Source organism: Miniopterus natalensis, chromosome 11 (assembly GCF_054644295.1).
Source record: "Miniopterus natalensis isolate mMinNat1 chromosome 11, mMinNat1.hap1, whole genome shotgun sequence".
NCBI lineage: Eukaryota > Metazoa > Chordata > Mammalia > Chiroptera > Miniopteridae > Miniopterus > Miniopterus natalensis.
This window is the reverse complement of record NC_142091.1, coordinates 35,708,051-35,733,754: the sequence shown is the minus strand read 5'-3', so window position 1 is coordinate 35,733,754 and position 25,704 is coordinate 35,708,051. Positions and strand designations below refer to the sequence as shown.

General features: G+C 37.4%; 1 protein-coding gene across 3 annotated transcripts in view; it reads right to left on the bottom strand.

Annotated features, from left to right (window-relative positions):
• Positions 1–25,704, bottom strand: part of NARS2 (asparaginyl-tRNA synthetase 2, mitochondrial) — a 101,973-nt gene that overhangs the window by 18,322 nt on the left and 57,947 nt on the right. For 2 of the 3 annotated variants that reach the window (XM_016196338.2, XM_016196339.2), the window contains 5 exons: positions 15,397–15,529; positions 11,323–11,421; positions 11,164–11,201; positions 3,399–3,465; positions 1,856–1,993 (listed from right to left, as the gene is read on the bottom strand). In XM_016196338.2, coding sequence (XP_016051824.1) covers positions 1,856–1,993; positions 3,399–3,465; positions 11,164–11,201; positions 11,323–11,421; positions 15,397–15,529 — 475 coding nt within the window. The remainder of the gene's footprint in view (positions 1–1,855; positions 1,994–3,398; positions 3,466–11,163; positions 11,202–11,322; positions 11,422–15,396; positions 15,530–25,704) is intronic. The other variant, XM_087821631.1, reaches the window with a different exon arrangement.

The window sequence follows — 25,704 nt, the reverse complement described above, 5'->3', positions numbered from 1 at the left end:
TAGTTTGAGAAAGCAAAACTTAAACAGAGGCTGCAAAAAATAGACATAATGCTACCATTTTTTTACTAATTCTTTAAATGCCATAGAAATCCAGGAAAGGAAGGCTCAAGGTGAATGCGCAACCCAGCAAAGTCTTTACAGAGAAAGAAAGCCTTAGCAGGTTATTTAAGTGCAAAACTGAATCAGTGAGAAGTGCTCAATCCAGGGAAATCACAGGAGAAGAACACACAGAATGTGTGCAGGGGTGAGGGGAAGAGGAGAAGTGGGATGGGGTGGAGTGATAAAAAAGCCAAGAGACACAGACACAATCCTCTGTTGTGTGATGTAGGTGTAATATTGGATTATTTAGGATTGAGTAATCTATGCCCTAGTCCGTCTTATTTTTCGCTGCCAACCTGTTGGCCAATTCATTTCTCAAAATCAATTATACCAGAGGGATGATAGAGAAAAGAAAAAATAAGAATCATAAATCAATTGTGTTGGTCACTGGATATGGACGATGCCGTGTGAAAGAAAGCTGGGGATAAGTCAAATCACCAGCTAACATGTAACTTGATTATTTGTGATTTTGAGGCGGTGAGATAGGGTGGCAAATAACAGACTTCAGAGCCACAAGCAATCAGGTCTGAATGCTGACTCTGTCACTTACTACCTTTGGAGCTTTGGGAAATGCAATCGATGTCTTTGCACCCCAGGTTTCCATCTCTAAAATGGCAGAAAGAATAAGTTTCTTGGCAAGGTTGTTTTGGGACTTAGAGATGAGATGGTAATGCTTGCCTCACAGGAATCTCCTAATTGGTGGCTACTATTGATTTAGTAATACTATAAGAGAAAACAGGAAATTCATTCAAAGAGATAACCTTGTAGACCCTAAGACGGAGGCATTTTACTTATTGGCAGGCCCTGACCTACATTTTTCTACTGGCATTTATCTAAAGACAAGTGAAAAGCACCAAATAATAAAGTTTAGTTTTTGGACCTTTTTAAAGATAAACATATTAGTACAGAGATTTGTACAATTAATGATATTAAGTATATAACTATTAAATAAATATATTCTTATTTCACATATTGATCATTTTGTAAAGGAGCAAAGAAAAGACCAAAAAAAAGTAAAGCAGAATAATAAAAAAGCAACTAAAGTTAAGGGTGAAAAAAGAACAGAGGATAAGAAAGGCTGCAGAGAGCAGAGGGCAGAGGGCAGAGGGCAGAGGCAGAGAGCAGAGACAGAGGGCAGAGAGCAGAGACAGAGAGCAGAGACAGAGGGCAGAGAGCAGAGACAGAGAGCAAAGAGCAGAGAAGAGACAAAAGAGGACAGACAGGAGAGTATGCCCAGACCTCCTGGATCCCCGCAGAGCCCTCCCCTCACTGTTTCCATTTGACAGCCTCTGGCTCTGCCAGGTAGCGCTTCCTTTGCCACTGCAGCAGTCTCCAGGCCAGCATCCTCCCCACCTCTGTAGTCTCCTATCTAGTACTTAACCTGACAGTAGACCTGGCATTGCTATACTGTGCTCTAGGCTACTTCCTCTTAGTCACTGAAAAAACAAAACAAAACAAAACAAAACAAAACAAAACAAAACAAAACAAAACAAAACAAAACAAAACAAAACACACTTACATTTCCATCTGCTAAATTAAGGACACCTTTGCCATAGAAATGAGGGAGTATGTTATAGAAAATTGGGATCTTCTTTGGGAACACATTTTTAGAGATGCCTTTGAGAAACTCATTTTAAGAGATGTAGAGTGATGGATTTAATTTAAGAAAATATGTCAAAGGATAAATAAAATTAAGCCAAGGGGAAACCCAGGCTCTGAGACGACGAATCCTGATTCGTTTAGAGTCTTTCCTTACTGTGTGTTGAGGCCTGTCTTCATTGTCCCTCATGTAGAAAGGCTTGAGTGCAAGGGGATAATTAATGACAAAGACTGGTATGTTGCCACAGTGCTTCACCAGGTACTTTTCATGTTCAGTATGCAGATCAACACCCCACTGCAATGAAAAAAAAAAAAATCACCAAAAGAGAAGACAGCTGAGATATACAATGCAGGACCTGAAAATAACCTGTATCAGTTCTCTCCCTGAGGTTCAGTGATGTGTGGAGCTGTCTACTGAGGTTACACAGATAACTAAACTAGAGAGAGGTATGTGTTAGCAAGGACATTCAAAGGTCTGCAAAGATGAAAGTTGAAACTAGTAGATAAACACTGTGCTCTCTGCCCCCGTCTCAGGGAGGAGCATTTAGCAGATGAATAGCATCTGCAGGAAAACAAAGTGCACTTTCCACAGTGTATAAAAACTGACCTCAGAATCACAGTTTTATTAATATTGCCTAGAGCTTCTTCTACAGTTACTGTTCCTAAGTCTCAGGAAATTAAATGATGAAAGATAATATTTCTAATATTGAGTCTATCTTTGGCTAGATGGCTTCTCTCAGTGAATTTTTTTAAAATAAAAGAGTCAACTGATATATCCGATGCACTTTGATGAATATTTAATAACACTGTTCCATCTATTTATTCAGCAAATACTAATGTGCCTGTTAAATCTCAGGTACCATGCTAGGTATTAGATATAGTGGTAAGAAAAATAGAATCCTTAACTTCATGAAGCTTCCAGAGTAGGAAACAAACACTAAATACAAAATTATACAAATAAATTGATTATAAATATAACAAGCACAGGGTACTATTATATCTTATAACAGGACTTAACTGTGGTTGGGGCTGGGATAAGGAATAGTTTGAAGACAAAGGTATTACATTCTTAACGTTATCTTATGACTCCCACTTGTCTGGCAATACCTCAACTGTCGGGAAGAAGTGCTGGCATAGGAATGAGGAGACTTGCTTCTAACGTTATGTGCATGCCTCTCTGGACCTATATCCTTGCCAATAAAATAAAGGAGTTCTTAAAAACAAACAAACCCAAAACATTCAGTGTTTTCCAAAGTGGATTACAAATTAGAAGACTCTATGAAGTTATAAGGATTCAATAGAAAAAAAAACTGTTTAATGTGTTGCTTAAACTTACTTAATCACTTAACCTCTTTTGTCACCTGTTAACATCATTCAGAATATACTTTGGGAAACACTGAACTAGTTGATTTCTACACCAATAGTCTATGATTACCATTCTTTTTTGAGGATTTTCATCTTCCTAAACTTAGGAAACTTCTTTACAACCCTTTAGTCACTACTATTCCAAATGATATCATTCTCTTCGAAATATTTTTCATTATAAATATTTCAACAAGGTTGAGCAAACATCAAAAAGAGCCAATGTACAGATGAGCAAATCCTGCACATTGCTAATAAGAGAAATAAGATTTTAAATGATACTAAGACAAGGACGAGGAGAACATATTTTGATAGGCGCGCACACACACAAATACTACCTCTGGGGTGAAGGCGAAGTTCTGGGGCGCCTGCTTTAAGATTTCCACTGCTTCAGTATACGACATGCTGGAGAGAAATGGTAAAAGTAGAGAGAGGTCAATACAATGAGCTGTTGTTAATTTAGTCCATCTGAAAACTAGAAAAGGTATATTCCCACACAGTCTTTAAGATCATAGATGAGTATTAAATGACTACTGAGTAATCAGGAATTAAGGTTTACCTAATCCTATGAGAGTCCTATCAGCATGAAGAGAAGTGGCCATTCAATAACCTCAGCCTGATCTCCTTGCAGTACACACAGAGGAGCTAGTCACTTAAGTAGAGATCTTCTCTGAATTCATGCTATGTCAATGCCATAGTAAAAGGTGTGAAATACAGAGGCTAGAAGAGCAAAAATCTTTCCTTAAGGCCATCATTCATTCAATCATTCACCCACCCACAAACATATATTGAGCACCTACTCTGTGCTAGGGATTAGTCTAGGCACTGGTGATATAGGAAATAAAAACAAAGTTCTTGCTTTTATGGAGATATTCATGTATGTGTGTGTGTATGGGGGGGGAGAGAAATGGGGGTGCAGGTGGGGAGAAAGATTAAACAGAAATAATATGATGCTAGGGAGCTAATGGTGCTATGAAGAAAAATAAAGCAAAGTAAGAAGACAGAGGATGTTTGCATGTGCTATTTTAGAAAACATGGTCAAGAAAGGTCTCACTGAGTTGGCGACATTTGGACAGAAACCTGCATGAAGTAAGGAAATGAACCATATAAAATCTGGGGGGAAGTATTCCAGGCAAAAGGAACAGTGGGTACGAATGCCTGAAGTAAGGCCTGAGTCTGGCTCACTCAAGGAATAAAAAGGTCAGTGTGACCGTAGTGTACTGAATAAGGGCTAGAATGCCAGGAAATTAGATAGGAAAGGTAGTCCCAGGTCAGATCCTATGAACTCTTTCAGGCCATGGCAAGACCTTTATAATATATTCTAAGCATTGTTTAAAACTGTTTAGAAAAAATATCATTGGTTACCTCAGTAAGAAACCCTCATGCCTGAAGCAAGCCAAGCCAAATTAATTAATTAATTAATTTTTTAAATATATCTTTATTAATTTCAGAGAGAGGAAGGCGAGGGAGAGAGAGAGATAGAAACATCAATGATGAGAGAGTCACTGATTGAGCCTGCAACCGGGCATGTGCCCTGACCGGGAATCGAACCCCGATCGCCTGGATCCTAGGTCGACGCTCAACCGCTGAACCACGCCCGGCCGGGCCAAGCCAAAAATTTATATAAATTATTTGAATAGGTAATATATGCACATAGATTAAAAACAAAAATCAAGATGTATAAAAGAGTACACATCTTTCCATTCTGTCCCATAGCTGCCTAATTAGTTCCTCTCCTCACACAATCACTGTTAATGGTTTTCTGGGTACCTTTCCAGAGCACTTTTCCCCCCAGAGGGTTTTATACATCTATAAGCAAATATTAATACACAATCTCCCTTTTCTAAAAATAGATGGCAGGCACAGCATAACCATGCACACTCTTTTACACTGTTATTTACTCAAAAAAATACCGTGCAGGTCTTTCTATATCAGCATATGAAAAGCTTCTTCATTTTTTGAACTATCACATAATATTGTATTTTGTGGATGTATCTTAATTAGTTTTAAAGAGATTAGTTTTAGCCAGCCATCTACGGAGGGATAGGTATTTCAGCTGTTTCCAATCTTTTGCTATTCTAAGTCATTACTACATATACCCATTTTATACTACAAATAACTCTAATAAACTAATTTTTCAAATGAAAAAAGTGAAACTGTTGGAATAGGGTATTTGCATGTGCAGTTTTACATATTTTGAAAGACTCTGCCAAGGATATCATTCCCCTTTTACAGGGTTACACCAATTTATGCCTACCAATAATATATGAAAATATATCAGGTTTCCTAGGTCTTCTGCAACAGTACTTTGGATGATTAAAAACAAAAATCTACAAAGTTCCTCAAGAATTTTGAGCTCAAAAATAATTTACCCAATGCAAACTTATTCTCTGAAGCAAAAATGAAGTTCAGACTATCATAACTGATCAGAAAGACTTGTGTCTTACAGTCCAAATAAAGCTCCCAAAGCTATGTTGTCAGTGATGTTTTTCTAAGATGAAAACTCTAGTCAAATGAAAAATCTGGTATTGAATAACAGGTAATTTCTAAGGTAAGAATGGTGTTGGTGATGGCAGTCGGAATAACTTTTAAACAAGCATCTTACAGAGGGGAAACTGAAGCTGAGAGAAGATCAGTAACTGCCAAAAATGACTCATGAGAGTGACTAGTAAACCCTGGTGTGCTGACTCCAGAGTCTAAGCTTCTAACTGCTAAGATGATGTCTAACCCACTTGGAGTTTGACATGTTCAATGAAAGCAAGAGACCTGGGTTTTCCCACTGATTCTACTACCACTTACTAGCTATGTAAACCACTCCACCTTAATGGAAGCATTTTATAAATTTTTTATAATGTGCTATACATTTAAAAACTAAGTGTTTTCACTTGTAAAAAAGGAGATTGGAGTATATTACCTAAAGTTCTTTTCTGCTTAGACACCCCGTTGTTTTACTCCATCATTACTTGATATGATCCACTCGTTACACTGAGAAATGTAAGAGCAATCAAAAAGGATTTTGTGCCATTGCTATGTTACTGTAACATTATTAAGAAAAATGACTCTCATGTCCAAATGCCTCTTGTTATTCTGGACCTCCTGCCCTATTCCCTCCACACCTCAAGTTGAGGCAGAGCTTTCAAGTTTGAATTATAGTTCTGATACTGGATATCCCTAATGGCCCGCATCAACTCTCTACTAACTTTTCTTGACATGTATAGAGAATATTTCTTCTCCTTCCCAGGAACTATTTCCAAAGAGCTTTGAGGAAAGGAGGAGAAACCATTGCAAAATTGCATGATACAGCATCAAAATACCTTCCTGTTTCAAATTTTTTATTGTTGAATGAAGAAAATTATTATGAAGCTGTTGGAGTAAAACTGCTTTGCTAAAGAGGTCATTATTAGTATTCTCTGCCTCAAATTCACATAGATAAATGAAGAGCAAGTAAAAAGGTAAGGATTGTATATTTTTAAAACCTCCATACCATAAAGGAAATGTAAAATAACTGAATTCTACTTCTACTTCTGCTTGATAAAGGCTAAATTCAATTACTACATAAGTCCTTTAAATTATATATATATATATATATATATATATATGTATATGTATATATATATTTATATATTTAAAATATATCTTTATTGATTTCACAGAGAGGAAGGGAGAGGGAGAGAGAGAGATAGAAACATCAATGATGAGAGAGTCATTGATCGGCTGCCTCCTGCACACACTCCACTGGGGACTGAGCCTGCAACCCGGGCGTGTGCCCTGACCGGGAATCGAACCTCGATCTCCTGGATCCTTGGTCGATGCTCAACCACTGAGCCATGCCCGGCTGGGCTAAATAATATATTATTACATGAAAAAATTATAACTAGTCAAGAATACAGTGAAATCTATTGAAAAGAATACAGTCATATGGTACCTTGTCTGTGTCTATTTCAGGAAGTATCTCAGTTCTAATTCATCATGCCTAGGTCTCCTGTCATGTTCTCTCATGGCTGTTAAAATCTCTCATTTCAAAGACTGGCAAACCCCACTCCATTTCCACCTTGAGAGTCCTCAGCATCCTGTCGTTTATGTACATCCCTCTGGTGTTCAGTTCCCTCTTCATGTCTAGCTCCTGGAACTTCCCTTACTTTCTAGTGAACTCAACAATACATTTAAAAGAATTTTATGCATTTTTAAATGGTGTGTAGCAGGAGTGTTTCCAAGCTGTCTAGTCTGGCACATTGCTTCAGCAGCAGTAATTTGATCCTTTCAACAATGTAAGACAGACAAGTGACCACTTTTTAGATGAGAAAACTAAAGTTCAGAAAGGCTAAACATGTACTATTAAACAGGTTCATAGTTGTAATTAAGTAATTATTCATGCAAATACTGAACTATTCATCTTTTTCTCTAGATTTGAAACTCTGTAACAGGACTGATCCATGCCTATTTTCACTACTGAATCCTCAATGACTAGCACAGAGCCTAACTCATAGTAGGTAGTCAATAAATATTTGATGAAAAATATTAATTCATTCAGTAATGGCTAGTAAGTGGCAGACGCAGGATTAGAATCCAGGTCCTCTGAATAATGGTTCACTACACTCAGTGTCTAAAGTGAATAATGACAGGAGTTAACAGGAAACCTCAGGGAGAGGACCTAGTCTCAAGAAGAATACTCTCCCCCATGGTTAGTCCAACGTCATTTATTAATTCACTCAGCTATTCAATAGTTACTGAGGTCCTGTTAGAGGTACCGTGCTAAGCACAGGTATGACAGTAGGCAAAATAAACAAGCCCCTGACCACATAGAGGTGACAGACACTAAATAAATAATCACATAAATTTAAACTTCAGCTATGATTTGTGCTATGTGGATGGATGATGGTAATGGCAATGACTGATATGGCACAGCCCATGAGGTCATTTCCCAACTTCAGTATTTTATGGATGTAGACTCCAAAGCACAACAGGTAAGTGATGTGTAAGGGTCTTACAGATAGTGAGGGAGCCACAGCTCCTCTGGCGCTAATTCTAGTGACCTTTCAAATACAGGAAGTATAGTGGTTGAAAGTATGAGCTTTGAAATCAGATGAACATGAGTCTGACTCTCCATTTCAGCTTTTCCTGGCCTACTCAGTTTGAGCTGACTCTTCATCTATACAACGGCAATATTAACCACTCACAGAGCTGTTGTGAAGACAAAATGAACCACTAATGTATGTAAAGTTTATCACTGGCCCATAGTAAATATTCACTAAGTGGTGGATATATTTTCCCCCATCTAAGATCTAACTCATTAGATAAGAGCCACATTACTTCTCTTAAGACCTTCTCCCTGATTTTGTCACCAGCAGAGTCTCTGGGTAGCCCAAATTACTTCTTTCCTTATCTACTTAATTGCCACTTTTGCCAATACGCTTACTTATGCCCAGAATGCTCCTATAAAATCCAGATCTTAAACTGCGTACACTCAAACTGCGTACACTCAAACTGCGTACCCAGCATCTACAACTGGATGTCTAAAAAGCATCTCAATCTTAAAATGACACCTAACGATGATGACCTTGATACCATCTGCTCTCCCCCGCAACCTCCTGTTTCTCTTATGGCTTTCCCAAGCTCAGTTAACGGCAACTACAATTTTATAGTGGTATAAGGCAAAAGCACTGAAGCTACCCTTGGTTCTTCTCTCTCCTTCTCACTCTCAGCAAATCCTGTTTGCTCTATCTTTAAAATATATCCAGAATAAGACTTCTCTCTACCTCCACTGCCATTATCCTGACCTGTGATGGTTAATTTTATGTGTCAATTTGACTGGACTATGGTACCCAGATATTTAATCAAACATTATTTAGGAGGTTTCTGTAAAGGTGTTTTGAGTGAGATTAACATTTAAATCTGTAGACTCTGAATAAAGCAGACTACCTTCCCTAATGTGGGTGGGCCGCATCTAATCAGTTGGAGGCCTTAATAGAACAAATAATGCCCTCCCCTAGGAAGGAATTCTTCTAGCAGAAATTCTTTAACTGCAACTGTTCCCTGTGTCTCTGCCTGCTGGGCTACTCTCTCAGATTGGGAACTTGTCAAGCCTCCACAACTGCATGAGCTAATTCCTGAAATAAATCTTTTTACACATACACCATGTTGGTCTTGTTTCTCTGGAGAATCCTGACTAACACATGGTCCAAACCATTTCCTCTCATCTAGAAGACTGTAATAATCTAAATGGTTTTCTGCTCTTCCTCTTGTCTTACAGCTTATTCTCAACAAGCGGCAAGACTGATCCTATTAAGTCCAATTCAAATCTTGTCAGCCCTTGGCAGAGAACCCTGCAGTGGCTTGCCCACCTCAACGAAGTGGAAACCCAAGCTCCTCTTGGTGACCTACAAGGTTGCAGATGATCTTCCAACCGCCCTCCTCCCTCACTCTTCACTACTACTCAAACCCTCAGGTGTACCCTGGCTCAGGGCCTTTGTACTTGCTATTCCTCTGCCTGAAACATTCTTTCCCACATATCCATACAGCTAGTTTTTTTACTTTCATTAGATCTGTACTCAAAAATCACTCAGCGAGAGCCCTTGCAAATATCAAAAACGTCTACCTCCTCCTTCTTTTGTCTTCTCTTATCTACCTTCTTTCTCTGGGTTCCCCCCCCTAATATTATTCATTCTCCCAGACTACATGTTTTATTTACTTATCTTGTTTCTTTGCTATTATTACCTCCACCAGAAACGTAAGCTCAACGAAGACAGGGAATTTTATCTGCTTTGTTCACTGCTTGAACACAGTTTTTATGGCCCCGGCTATTCCCAAGCAAGGAGGTTGTGGTGCCAGCAGGTTCTAGGGCATTGAGGTTGTCTTGCAACGACCATCTGGGAAAGAGGGTTCGTGTGAAGTGTAACACTGATGACACCATTGGGGACTTTAAGAAGCTAATTGCAGCCCAAACGGGTACCTGTTGGAACAAGACTGTACTAAAGAAGTTCTACATGATTTTTAAGGACCATATATTTCTGGAAACTATGAAATCCACGATGAGATGAACCTGGAGCTTTGTTACCAATCAAGCAGGATTCCTTTCCCCTGCCCAGTCCTCCCCTCCCCTCTTCTCCCACTCTTGCCCCCCCCACTGGTATGGATGCTTCTTTTTAAAAAGTCATATCAATTAAAACTTAGAAGCAGGAAAAAAGAGGCAGTTTTTAGATTCTAAAACAATGCCTGGCACATAGTAAGTATTCAATATAAATTTAAGTGAAAGAAAAAACCTCAAAAACCTTCACTTACACTTCATTGCCTTTCGATTCTCTATTACAGGGCTGCTGACTGTTTCCTTTTTCCGACCCCACCTCTGTTGCTTTGCTAATCATTCAGGTTCAGTGACTCATAATTTTTAACTTATAGCCTGAGGGTCTAGGCTGACACCTGAAATTCTCAACTCAGTCCATCTTCCAAGTTTTTCTGTTCCCCTCCTCAAGGACAGGTTGAAATCTTTATTAGAATAAAAACTTCCTGAACCTAAAGATTGCAAGTGAAGGATGATATCATTTTATTTTCAGAAACAATTTTCTACTCTTCTATCCAGCTTACATCCTATACACACTGTAAATACACTTAAGACTAAGTCTTATAAGTCTATCTGATTAATATGGTTGGTGAAATAAACAGTTCAATATCAAGTACAACTTGAATAGAATTATAATGGAAATAAAGCAATAATATATGTTGCAAAAGTTTAGGTTATCAGGTTTTAGCAAGTGAAGGTAAAGAAGAAAAAGACTGAAACAGAAAAACCGAGAGACAGATGTTACATGTATGTATTTTAAGTTTGTTTTTAATAAGCCAAATTTTGATTACTAAAGTTAGTAAAAGTTTGAACTACATTAATACAGTTAATAATTACTATGTTCATTTATCTTACTATATTCATGAAACATTGATTGTTGGCTATGAACCAGACACAAGAACTATAAAAATAATTAAAACATGGGCCTTCCTTGATTGAGTCTAGGGAGTGTGATAAGTAGATATGTAAACAAAAAATTTAATACAGTATGAAAATATGATGATAAAGTATGAATAAAGTTCAAAGAAAGTATAATATCTACTTACATTAAAAAGTTGTTTTTTAGCATATGCTCTAATCTGTCCTTGGTAAAAAAAGAAAAAAAAGAAAATTTATTATTAAACATAATTATAATTATATTCATTATATGTAATTAACATATTTAAAGGGTAGATGTATTGGGCTTTATCTACAAAACAAATTACCTTTTGGCCAGGAGCTATGAACCTGTGGCAGAGCTCAACATCTTCACGACAGTTTGAGAGAACCATCATTGTTGCAGACTTGAAGAGCCCCTCCATGACCTGCGAGCAAAGACACAGAACTGCTTGACATGTGAGCCACTATATGTGAAAAACCTCTTGAGGGTATTATAAGGATTGCTTCTCAGGTTTTAGCAACAATAAATCTGTTAGGCCTCTTCATCCTGAATGTACTACAGCAAGTTCAGTCCCCTAGACTGATTAGAGGAGGAACTGCAACTTCTCAGAGGGGACAAAAAGAAACAGAAATGTTTAAATCTTTTGTCAAGTTTCAACACTGATATTGAAGTGGGATGTCAAATAAACAGCTAAAATTGATTGATGCCTCTCTAAATTTCAATATACTCCCCTGTAGAATCACAGCAATGACAGAACCTAGCTTATAGGATTGTTGTGAGAATTAAATAAAATAATCCATGTAGAAGACTTAGCTTAGTACCTGGTCCACAGAGGCACACAACAAATACTAGTTGTGACAAGTGAGACACTTTGAAAAGTGTTTCATTCATGCAATAGTAAAGGAAAGTAAATTTAAAATTAGAGGGGCAATGAGATACATCTATGTCTAAATATATAAATTTTTGCTTTACTAAAGCATAAAGTAAAAATAACACAAATCATTATTTAACACAAATCAGCATATGGGTTGGACAAAAGTAGGTTTACGGTTGTGAGTACGTGAAACACAGTTTATTATTGTATTATTATTAATTATTGTATTATTTTCCATAAAAGCAACTATAAAACTACTTTTGCCCATCCCATATAAGAATCATTCTACCAGAAACGTCCACAGAACTCTCATGGGAAAAACTTGTTCATAGAAGAAAAAATGATTGAAATGGAAAATGTTTCTAAAATATTTTTAACCCAAACTAAAATTTTTGGTTTGAAGTCAGTGAAATCATATTAGGCCCTCCAGATGTTATACTTGTAAAGACACGTATATTTATTAAGCATAGGCCTTGGCAGAGGCAGGCATCTTCCTTTACCCTCTTGCACCAGCGTGAGCCCTATCAAGGCCACAGATGCAGTGGGAGCATAAGAGTCTGCTCAAGTAATTCAATGTGACTGGGCACAAGGAAGCACTCAGTTACCAAGTGATAACCAGGTATGTTTATATATGTGCCATTTTCACATTTACATATTTTTTACATTTTTATATTTGGATATATATAGGTGGATATAGATATAAATATATAATACAGAAGTAAGAAATAACTAGATGAAAGAAGAGCAAAAGTAAGCTAAAGATCTTTTACCTTGAGGCTGTATCGCCTTCAATCTAGCAGTGAGATAAAAAAGTCACTAAGTAACTGAGTGACTTATGAAGAGTCATATCTTAAAAGAGCCAATGCATATTGGGAGGAAAAAAGAACAGGTAGGTTGGATGGTGCACCTGCACTGCTGAGGGACAGTACACCTATCTGTAGGACGAAGACTTTGACCACTGGAGCTGTTAAATCGGTGTCTTTCATGAGCAGTAAATTTCCATTTGGAGAAGTAAATCATTGGCTTCTCTAACCTTGACTTTCAGACTACGCTCTATAAATATATCTGAAGGAAACAGAAACTTAACTGAAGGGTTAGCATAATCCTCAGATGTCTTTAAAAGTATATTACTCAATGGCACTAAAATAGTAATATTTAATTGCTATACCTCATGAGAGGAAAATTCTTTGTTACAATATTCTAATTTAGTATTTAAGATTCTGCTCTTCATCAAGACAGTAATTCCCACAGAATGTAATTTATAGAAGGAAGAAAATTTAAGAGAAGCAGGAGATCACTTTTGGGGGTGCATACTTTTAAAATCTATCTTTAGGAGCAAAGCTTATATTTTAATTAATTAAATCATTCAACAATGTATGCCCTGAGTCCCACTCCATGGACTACCAAATACATAAGAATTATTTAATTATAGAACATGTAATTCTAGAGCAAAGATTATGATGTTTAATAAATTCTAACATGCTTTATATACTGTCTTTGTAACCATTCCCTCTGGAATCTATGTTGGGGCCCTGGAGGAGGACAGGGTCAAGGCAGAAGAAACAGGGAAGTAAAAAGTAGGGTTCTGTTCCTTACAATACTCTCACTGCCTGAGGGAAAGAGTAATACAGAATTGGGTTGTGGGCTCAAACTGAAAGCAACTTAAAGAATTTTACTAACCTCAAGCGAGACTCAGACCTGAATCCCTAAATCTAGAAAAAGGTTACTCAAAGGTATTGCTACTAAAATTTTTGGCCAGAGAATTCCTTGTTGGGGACAGGGGGCTGTGCATTGTAGGATGCTGAACAGCATCCCTGGTCTTTACCTACTAAATGCCATTAGCAACCACTCCCAACCCACTCCCTAGTGGGGACACTGATCTAGAACAATAGTGGAAGGTGTTAAAGGGGTACGGAAGTGGATACTATGGCTTGTGGCCAGAACACCCCTTCAGGACCAAGAGCCTTCTCTGCTGGTAATATTAACTGCTGATGGTTCACGGTCATGTCCCTTTTCAGGAATGGTCCAGGCCAAGAGTGCTGTCTTACTCATGGTTACGTCTCTTCTCAAGGCTGGCCCATGTCCAATGACTGGACAATGGGGTGAAGCACAAATGCCCACCCCCTTACCTTCATATGGGACAACTACGAAGGACCATTCTAACTCCAAAGTTCCTCAAAGAACTGGCTAAGGCCTCTGTTTGTAAATACATCACAGTTCAACTTTTCCCTCTGCCCAGTGCTGCTTTCTTCCTCTCCCTACAGGTGCTGTTCTCTAGAGTATTCCTCAATAACCCCCAACATGGTGATCTCTGCTTTAGAGTTTGTTTACTAGGAAATTCAACCTGAGACAGGATAATAAAATAGTGAGTCAGTTCTGTTTGGTGGTATACTTGGTATTTATGTTTTAAGTGGAATTGGGTCATTTACCGGATGAAAATAATAGAAGGAAATATAAATGAATGGAAGTGATAGCTCATGAAAGCTGCTAAAATAAACATCTTCTAATTATAAATCCAAACTAAGATGTTAATCAAAATGGTACTGAATAGAGAATTCATAATAACAATAGTTAATAATTTCTGGGTACTTACTAAGCACTATGAACTATGCTAAGTGCCTTATATATATTATGTCTAATCCTCTGACCTGCTCTATGAAGTAGGAATTATTATCCCCATTTTATAGATGAGGGAACCGAGGCTCAGAGAAATTAAGTCCCTTGCCTAAGGTCACATAGCAAGTAACTGATGGAGTTGAGAATGGAATCCTGGTCTCCTCACTGCAGTTTTTGTGCTCTATCTGGATTATGACCACAGCCTCCTAACAGGGCCCCCGTCCCTATTCTTATCTCCCTCTAAATCATTTTTCGTATTGCTGCTGGAGAGATTTTTCTAAAATATAACTCTGACCATGGCCTTTCCCACTGAGAACTCCTTCTCCTTTAACTTTTGGATTAAACTGAAACTCCTTAGCATGGCATTTAAATTCAAAGTCTTTCTTTCATGATCTGACTCTTGACTACCTCTCCAGCTTTATCCCTTGCCCCCCAAACAAGGCTCTGACATCTACTGTGGATGCTTTCTAATATAGCTATCTAGAAGTTTCTCTAACCATAAAGATGTTTTATTTGTTTGCCTAGGAAATGACAAGAGCTACTATTTACTGAGCCTGCCAAGTGCCAGGCCTTGTACTAGGTGCTTTACATTATATACATTGTTTCTTTTACTTCTCACAATAACCTTATGAAATAGGCACTATTATTCTCACTTTATAGCTGAGGAAGCTAAAGATCACCAAAGTTAGGTAACATCATAACAAAGTTAATGGCAGACCTGTGATATGAACTTAAATCTGTCTGGCTATTGCACTAAAGGCATTCGGTAGATGTTTATTAAATTAAGTAGTCATCTATCTTCTTCATTCTATGAACCCTGTAATGCACAGATGTAAAAATGTACACAGAGCACTTTTAATGTCACAGACGCCTGTCATTTAGAAACCAATTTAAGACGTGTGTACCTACCTGCATGAGATCTTGAAGGCTCTCCACAAAAGAGATCTCTGCTTCTACCATATAAAACTCTGCCAGGTGTCGCCGGCTCTGAGAATTCTCTGCTCGAAATGTTGGACCAAAGGTAAACACTTGAGTAAAAGCTCTGCAATTCAAGATTAAGAGTATAAAAATAGGATTCACATGATTAACTTTAAGTATTTAAAATACCCAGAGAGCTCTTAAGGGAAAAAAAAGTTTTGTGCCTCTGTCTTGTCCACAAATCCACACATATTAGCGGCTGTATTTCTCTAATGGGTGATAATAATAGTTTCATTAAAAATGTTACATTTATAGAAACGATTTTATCCTGAAGGAATCTGCAAATGCTTTACAAACCCTATGGCTCACTAAATATAGAATTATAACCACCTCTGGGTGCACTCCACTGCAGCTGCCATACACAGCAGGCAACTACATTTCACAGCAATCAAGAACAAAGTAAAGGAAAAATACCGCAGCCCAAGAAGCCACCCAGACAATCTAGATAGTAACAGTTAAAGCTAGAATTTCATGTGGATAAAGTGTGCTAATTATTTTTTAAATATATGAAAAAAGAATACCAGATATGTGTGGTGATTTGCCTTGTTCAAAGCCTATCCAACCACCCAAGTGTTTCAATTAATGCTGAGTGACCACTAAAATTTGGGGGCCAGGGTGGATTTTGAAGAACTGTCTACTTTATTCCCTGGTTTTCAAAAAAAACTACAGCTCAACAATCCAAACAAGAAAAATTATTTTTAAATTCCTACAGAAGTGGACACTGCATCTTCATTTTTAAACACAGTCCCCTCAGAAACAGGGCAACATTGGGATTAGATCAAACATATAGGAAGTAATGACTATTTCTCCAGGACTATGTAATCTTTGAGTTTTAAGGCTTTGCTAGAGCAAAAGAAGAGGTTAGGGGTTCTTCAGCTATCATCCTTAGCATTCTTTACTTGTCTGTCATCAGTCAAATAACATTAAGATCAGAAAACATAGTGCAGAAAATAGATGCACTGTGAATATACACACTAGCATGTATGTATGTATGTGTATGTATGTATGTATGTATGTATGTATTTATTTATTTAAAGATACTCTGGGAAATGAAACAGTAAAACAATTATAGTGAAAATCAAAAGATTTCTTTTTTCTTTCAAAAGGCCATTTCAGTTAAGGCCTACTTGGTAAGAGGCTTAGGAATTTATGTTTTGGTTCTACAGCCACCTTCCTGAGACCATGATCAGTTGACCTCTAAGAACCTTAGCTTCTAATGGAAAAATAAACAGTAAGAACTAAAAAATATTACTATGGCAACCTCTCTCCCAAGATTCAGATCCAGACTCCTTAGTAGAATGTCCCTGAAAACACTGAATCTACCTTGTGCAAAAAGAAAACTCTTGCCCTACCCCCCTGAACAAAACCCAAAAAAATGAACAACCCTGCTTTTCTTTTAATTTCCTCCCAATTCTGCTAATCTCAGTTAATCGCCCTAGTTGCCCCCCCCCACCTCTTCCCCACTGCCCACATTTCCTGTATCATTTTGAGCACAAAATTATATTGTTTACACCTAGGAAAGTTCTCTGAAATCTAGAGACTTTTCTTTATCTCCACAGAGACTTTTCTTTACCTCCACAGTAAATATCTGTGTTTTGCTTGGAAAATTACAACAGCTTTCTTTTTTTTTTTAAACACCTTTTAAAATATATGTTCTTATTGAATTTTTAGAGAGAGAGGAGAGGAGAGGGAGAGAGAAATATCAATGAGAGAGGAACATCGATCGGCTGCTTCTGCACATCCCCTACTAGAGATTGAGCCAGCAACCCAGGGATGTGCCCTGGCCAGGACTTGAACCAGTGACATCTTGGTGCATGGGTTGATGCTCAACCACTGAGCACACTGGCTGGGTACAACAGCTTTTTAACTGACAACTGCCACTTGTCTTTCTTCCTTCAGCCCCAAACTACTCGAAGCTTTCAAACTCAAATGTGACTATATCGGCCCAAATTTAAAAATCTTTAATGACTTCCCACTGTTTAAAGGATAACATTTAAACTCCTTTGACTCAACTTTCTTTCACACAGCCTTGTCTCCAGGTGCAATGAAGACATTCTCCTTACATGGCATGGCCCTGGATGATGTCTGGCCTTTTCATAGGCTGTTCCCTACTCTTTAATGTCCATCTTTGCTCCTCTTTCTCCAAATGGCAAATTCCCATCTAAGCTTCAAGACTTGGCTCAAGTGTCACTTTCTCTTTGTCACCATGCCACACTCCCCCAAACTTATTACTCCCTCCTTTTAATGACTATAACACTTTGTTCATATTTATTTAGCATACAGAACATATTACTCTGAAATGTAATTATGTATTTCAGTGTCTTTCTCCCCTGATGAACTATGAAATTTTCTAGAGCAAGAATCATGTTTTATTCATATTTGCATCTCTAGTGCCTAAGATAAAACAGGTGCTCAAGCTGAATGAATGAGTACTGATGATGATGACAGGCTTCCTCAGTTGTAAACTCAAAAAGTACCACATCCTCCCTAACAGCCACACGACAAAGATGTACAGAAAAATACTCAGATATACAGGGTGCGGCAAAGTAGGTTTACAGTTGTGAGTACATGAAACACAGTTTATTCGTGTATTTATTATTGTATTATTTTCCTTACAAATAACTGTAAACCTAATTTTGGCCGACTTTGTATTTTACTGTGCTGTTACTCAGTACCTAAAATGGATCAAACAATCTAGGTCCGTCCCAAACAATAAATTTGAATTACAAGGCCTTGAGTTTCCAACCTATGACTGTGCAATCTTTAGGTATACTAGCAATATTATATCTAAATAAATAAGATGACATTTCTTTCTGGTACTGTATCACAAGAAATTGTATATACAGATGTAAACAATAAAGGGTATTTTATTGAGATTTCCCAGGGTATAAATAAAAATTTAGTTTGGGGGCTCTGAGGGAGATTTACAAGAAATGGGCAGTTATCTTCTTGAAATACAAGGAAGGCCAAGGGATTGCTGCTCAAAGGAGACATGCTATTTGTATTATACCAGGTACAGAGAAGACTGTGCTTTCTAAAATAACTACAGATTCAGTCACAGAGGCATCTGCTTCTCCCATGGAAGTTCTATGTAGGATGTTCCAAAATGAGTAGCAATAGGGATGTTTTAATTAACAATGGTAATTTCCCCTAGCAACGCAGGGTACGCCCTCTAGTATAAAATATAGAAGAGGATCAGCAGTTTTACTTGAATTATAGTCAAGAACAGGCTCTAACTGAGGTACCCCAAAAGTTGTGTATTATTCTACTAGGGTAAGTAAAAACTGATGGCCATGGTGCTTCCTCTGAATTAACAGAAAGATAAAAATGAGCTGGAAGGTTTGCTAAAAAACTGCCTAACTCAGCATCCAGTCTTGGAGCAAACGAATGTTTAAGTCATTCAGTAATGATCCGCTCTGTCAGTGCCCCGTGTTCTATCAGACAAGCAATGATAGCAGGAGTAGCAGTGACAGTGGCTGCCATTAGCAAGGGCTCCTTGTGGGCCAGGCATTAGGTGTAAGAACCTTACAGTTAACTCCTTTATAGTTAACTCAATAATGTAAGCATTGCTATTTCTATTTTTTCAGGCTAAGAAGCTGAAGAAGAGAGAGGTTAAGAAGCTGTCCTCAAAGTCTCAGAATCATAGCCTAATAAATGGTAGAGGCCAGATTCAAATCCAGATCTGACTCAGCCTTAGTCATGATATAAAAATAATGATGCTCCTAACTGAATATTGCCCCTCACACTCAAAGATAACTAGGGTAAGTAGTTTAATACTTCCCTTCCTTACGAATAGCTTGTTTTTTGTGTTAAAAGTATAGCTTGCTAGGATATGTTGCCTTCATGTAAATAATGAGAATGATACATTTTCATCAATATTCTGTAACCTGTAGCAAGTCATTTAGCCTTTCTGGTCTTCACATTCTTCCATGAGTGAAAGATGGGGGCAGCTTGGCATTAATTTCTAGTATCTTTGCAATGATTTTTGTTTCTAGGTCCATGTGAAATTTCTCTTATTTAATTTATGCTGATTTAAAATTTTTTCTCTCTTCCAAAGACATGAAAGTCATTTGCAGCAAGGCTTGGACCAACCGGCATTTAAAACAAAATCTGAGAACAAGGCCATTTCTAAAATAAGATACAAAACCAGGTGAAAGGCCAGTGCTGCTGTGAGAAGAAACCAGCAAAAAAGAAAACACTCAGCACTACAAAGCATTCTTGTGCCAAATTATGGAGCGAGGAAAGCTATATAAGGAAAGTCCAAGAGCTTGGAGTTGATGTTTAAGATAACAAAAGTACACTCAATACACACCAACCAAGACAGCTACAAAAATGGCTTTTTAAAAATAAAGAGGAGTTACCAAAAAAGGTTCTTCAAAGGTCATTTTCTCTCTTGTGTGGAGTTTTATGAAGCCCTGAATTGGCAAGTGGAATACTATAAAATGGTCACTGATTGCCTGGCCATTTATTCTTTCTGGCCCTGCAATTTAAGAGCTGATCTTTATATTTTGAAAGAATAGAGGAATTATTTTTCTTTAGCTGGGGAAGAACTTAATCAGCAGAAGGTGAATCAGCAACTTTCCTTCAGTCCCCCAACTCCCAATATATTGCTTCTCAACTGTCAGTTCAGCAAAGTTCACTGAACTGAACTCACAGACAGCTTTAAACTGGCTTTTAAAACCATCGTTGTCAAGTGGTATTCCCATCATCTAGAAAATAACCATCTATTTTACTACTGCTTTGTATCCACTGGGTTATCATGCTGAACAGCGTGGGCCACACCCCCCTTTTCAGCTTTCTCCTATTCCTCCATTGTGCAATCCATTTGGTGGAAGGTATGAAAAAGATGTAGCTCTCACTGGTTCATCATTCATGTCAAGATGCCTTAGGGAGGATGCAATCTAAAATCCTTCTTTACTACTAATGCTAAGCACTTCTGTAAAATTAATTTTTTAACATGTCCTAAAATTTTATTTGATTTGCTTGACGCCCAAGCAAAATTTAATTTTAATTATGTAATGAAATCCAAAGTTTGATAGTCTGACAACAATCCTGCAAAAGGGAGTACAGGGTTGGCTACTCTTCTCTGAGGTGACATCTGAACTGGGGGAAGGCTACCCAGCAAAGGGAGCACCAAGCACATCAGTCCCGAGGTAGGAAAGAGCCTGACATGTTAAAGAATAAAAGTAGGCCAGCAATAAGGTGGTAAAAGATGAGGTCAAATACGTAGGAAGGTATCAGAACACACAGGGCCGTCCTTATAAGCCATGATAAAGAGTCTGGATTTTACCTGACATGCCTTAAAATACTCTCGCTCCTCTTGAAATATTTAACACTCTAGTCTATTAGTTTTCCTCCTATTTATCTAACCTCCATCCATCTCCGCCTCCATCTCCACTCTAATCTAGCTGCTCATTAAACATTAGGATTTTTCAAAACTAGTCCTAGACCTCCTTTTTTCTCAGGCATAAACTCTCCCTAAATCATCTCACTTAGGCCAACGACTTCAACCGACTACCCATTGGCACACAATTCACAAATTTATATCTTCTGCCCAGACTTCTCTGAGCTGCAGAGCATATATGCATCTGCTCAGTTGATCCTTTCATGTATCACAAGCAGGACTCATGCCTCCCTTACTCCCCACTTTGGCTTCAGTCTTCTTCCAACCTTCTTAGGTCTTTAATAACACCATATACTACTGTTCACAGCACCTTTCAAAATTAAAAAACTGACATCTATGGATGTGATTATTTGTTTAATGTCCATCTCCTTCATTAGACTGTAAATTTTGTAAGTGACCTTATCTGATTTTTGGTTCATTAACCCAGTGCCTGACTCACACTAGACAATTAAGATTTGTCAAATAACCAAGTAAGTCATTTTCCTATAAAACATGCTGATTCCCAACTGAGTCTCTGAAACAGCATTGGGATAGGGGTGAGGACAGAGGAGGAAGAGGAAGCTGGTAAACAGAATACCAATTACTAAGCAAAAAATTCTGCTATTCTCTGAAATAATTTTTCACAGAAGGCACTAGGAGATAACAGAATCAGTTTTTTGAAAAGTGACTGCTCATACATTAGTTCTTAATCTGTAGGTAATAAGTAAATCTTTGAAAAGGACCAGATCAGGTGAACTTCTCTAATGAGCAAAGATTTTATTTTTTGAGGAACTTCAATACTGCCACATGAAAAAACAACCCTGTCCCATTCTCGGTACACAGGGCAGCACCTGATTCTTTGGCTTCTCCATAGTGGACAGGAGCCAGTTAAAACAACTACTGTATTGGTACTTTCATCATTCCCACAATGATGGGCCCTTTAGGGGGCAGACTGATTGGATATGAGGTCTTAGAAAATAACCTTTTCTAAAGGGTCACAATTTGTTAATTACTCTGACTGAATATCTATCCTCATGTTTCAATGTGAAATGAAAATCATCTTTACAAAAAAGATATACATAATGCCAACTGCATCTACTCATGCCTCGGCCGCCCCTCTTGTATTTCTCATAGTTAGCAGTCCCTGTGCTGAGAACTACCGGAGAACACACAAATGCTTTCATTTAGGTAAGGGCACCACATGGTACTCACATGTTGTTTAAGTCCACAAAGATTTCAAAGGTTACCTTTTCTAAGGCCTGATACTACAGAGGTAGATGAGTAATTATGGCTTTGACCTATCAACAATTTCCTGGGCTCAAGTCCTGTGCACATCCGGACACATGCTTACTTTTTTAAGGTTATGGTAGTGATTAAGTACTCTACAGACCTAAATTGAAATCCTGGCTCCTCTACCTATAAACTAGTCAAATTAACTTTTCAGAGAGTTTGTTTATGTAGGTTATGTCTACCAAAATTTACAATTAAAACTGAGAAATTTTTTAAAAATGTAAAAACATGGAACAGACGGACAGATCTCAGAGGGAATGGCAGGGTAGGAAGAGACTAAAGAACTTATATGCATATATGCCTAGCCCAGGGACACAGACAACAGCCTGGTGAAGGCCTGGGGTGGGGTGGGAGCTAGGTGGAGGAAGGTAAAGGGGGGAAGTGGCGGACATCTGTAATACTCTCAACAATAAAAATAAAATATAAAAAATGTTGTTTATCAACTCATTTAAAAACGACAAATCCATCATATGTCATAAAGAACATTTTAAAAATAAAAACTCCTAAGAGTGGCACTGTTTTACATTTTTGTAAATCTCTCTCATATCTGGCCTAATAGAAGACAGCTGGATTCTTTTATCAGCTTATGCTATCACATGCTGTGCTATCACTTGCCATGAAGACTTTGGAAAACTTCATTGCACATTCATGAGAGAATGGAAATGAGAAAAGTAAATACTGTCTTAGTATTATTATGAAAATAGTTTTACTCTCCAAGGACTCCCCTGAAAGGATCCCAGGGGGCCCCAGGAAACCCCAGACCAAATTTTGAGAACCTCTACCAGAGGCAATGGTTTTTAATGAGGACTATTAATTCCAGGCTTTACCTTTAGGGACTTCTATTCAGATAACCTAGGAAGGGTCCTGGCCATTAGTATATTTAAAAGTCCCAAAGTAATTATTATGTGAACCCCAGATAAAGAACCAATACCAAAAAAAAGTTTAAAATCCCTAATCAATATACTTTTGAAGAAGTTTTTTGATGGTTACAATTTAAAAAAAAGAACAATAATGTGTGTCAGTGAGGATGTGGAGCCACCCCCTGTACACTGCTGGTAGAAATGAAAAATAGTACAGCTGCTGTGGAAAAGTCTGGTGATCCCTCAGAAAATTAAACACAGAATTATCACATGACCCAGCAATTCCACTCCTGAGCATACAGCCCAAAGAAATGGGAACAGGTATTAAAAAACACCTTGTATGTAAATGTTCATAGCAGCATTATTCATAATAGCCCAAAAGTAGAAATAGCCCAAATGTCTATCAATGGATAAAAGGTGCTATATCTACAAAATGGAGTATTACTCAGACACAAAAAGGAATGAAGTACTACTATATCCTACAATGTGGATGAACCTGGAAAACATCATGCTAAATGAAAGGAGGCAGACACAAAAGGCCACATATTGTATGATTTCTTTTCTATGAAAATTCCAGAATAGATAATTCTATAGAGACACAAAGCAGAAGAGTGACTTCCAAGGGCTGGGGAGAAGGAATGGAGAGTGACTGCTTCACGGGTATGGGGTTTCTTTTTGGGTGATAAAAATGTTTGAAGCTAGAGAGTGGTGCTGATTGCAAAATGTCACCAATAGTAAATTTTGTGTTATATGTATCTTATCACAAGAAAAAATTTTAAAATTTACTGAAACTAACTGACCATCAGGCACTTTACACACATTTTATTTCATCCTTGCCACCCTATGAGCCTGGTGATTTCATTTCATTTTAGAGTGGAAGAAACTGAAGCTCAGACTGGTTAAGAAACTAGACTGGAGGCGCAGAACAAAGCTGGCTTTACCCAAAGGAGTCTGACTCCATGGCCCACTTTCTCTTGTGTTGCATGCGTGTACTCTTCAAATCCAACAAAGTGAAGCACAGACCATGAATGGTCCCGTAAGCCCCAACATATTACCATATGTTCCAGAGAGAAGTTCTGTACCTTTAATGTCACTGTTATCTGGGTGTTTCTAGCCCCTCTATACGACATGGTCATTCCATTCTTGGTGGCTGTTCCTGACTCACCTTTCTTCCTTCACTTGCTATCCTGCAAATGCCACTCTCTACCACTTATAGCTGCTCTTTTCTGTCTTATGCTTTTCTCTATGTATAGCCTCTTCTTAGTGGAAAGGGGATAGTCGTTTGTAAGCACTGATGGTCAATCAGGATGCTTTTTCATTCCATTTTAGGTTACAAAAATCTCTACCATAATTTACACACTAAACCTGCCTCTTAAATGTGAAATAAGGCTAGCTCAGGTTTTGCATGTTCTCTAAATTATAGAGATTTATGTGACACATGTTTATTTGTCTGTCCTATGCACCTGTTTCAAGTGGCAAAACACAGATTTTTTTTCAGCATAGGGGTATAAAGTGGGGGTTGACATCAAAAGAAAGAAAAATAATGTAAATATCAACCAACATATGTGACTAAACTTATTTGTTACCAATTTCTACTGGTGAGAAAGAAATAAAAACCATGGTTGAGTTTCTTTAGTAGCAATTTCGAGAGCAACCAAGATGAAATTTCCTTTTATTTTGTGTAAAAGGAAACAAATCTATTTTAGTAAAGTAAAATACACAGCAGTGTCTTAGTGGTTTCTATAAGTCATGCACATAGTTTACAGGTGAATTTATTAAATTTTGATTTTTTTTAAAACACTAAATTTTCTAAATTTATGCAAAGAGGAATTCATACCAACAACATGGGAATGTAAAATTAAATTACTTTCATATGTAAGGGTACTTTAAAATATCTAAATAGATCCAATATAATATTACTCCAAGTTTGTTAATGCATTTTTCAATGGAGATTCTTCTCCCAACTAGAACAGATTGATGAAATAAGTCAAAAGCACAGAAGTAATTCACGTCCATAGATTACAGTAGCCAAGAACTAGAGATAGCAGCCTACAGCCTGGCTATCTGCCCTTACCTTACAATTATCATTATCTACCATGAAGTCATATTCATTTATTTCTTCATTCAACAAATATTTATTAAACTATTAACCACTATGGAAAATACAGACAGACATAAATCAGGCATGGCTTTACCTTTAAGGAGCTTATAGACTAGTAGGGGAGATAACAGAGCCTAAATGTACAAGCGATGATTATAACATTCCTAGAAAAAAATTAGGAGAAAATTTTTGCAGCCTTTTGAATAGGACACAAAAATCACAAATCACAGAAGAAAAAAAATGGATAAAGTATATGCTAACAAAATAAAAACACTGGTCTTCAAAAGACAACACTGAAAAGATGGAAAAGAAAGGCGATTGGGAGAAAATATTTACAATACATATATCTGATAAAGGGTTTGTATTTACAAAATAGAAAGAACTCTTATAACTCAATAATAGTAAGAAAAACAACCTAATAAAAATAGGTAAAATAATTGAAAAGACAGTTCATGAAAGATATAAGAATGGCCAAGAAGCGCATGAGAAAAAAAGTTTAACAATATTAGTCTTCACAAAAATGCAAATTAAAACCATAATGAGCTATCATATACTTATCAAAAGGACTAAAAAGTACTTGACAACGCTAATTTTTGTCAAAGTGT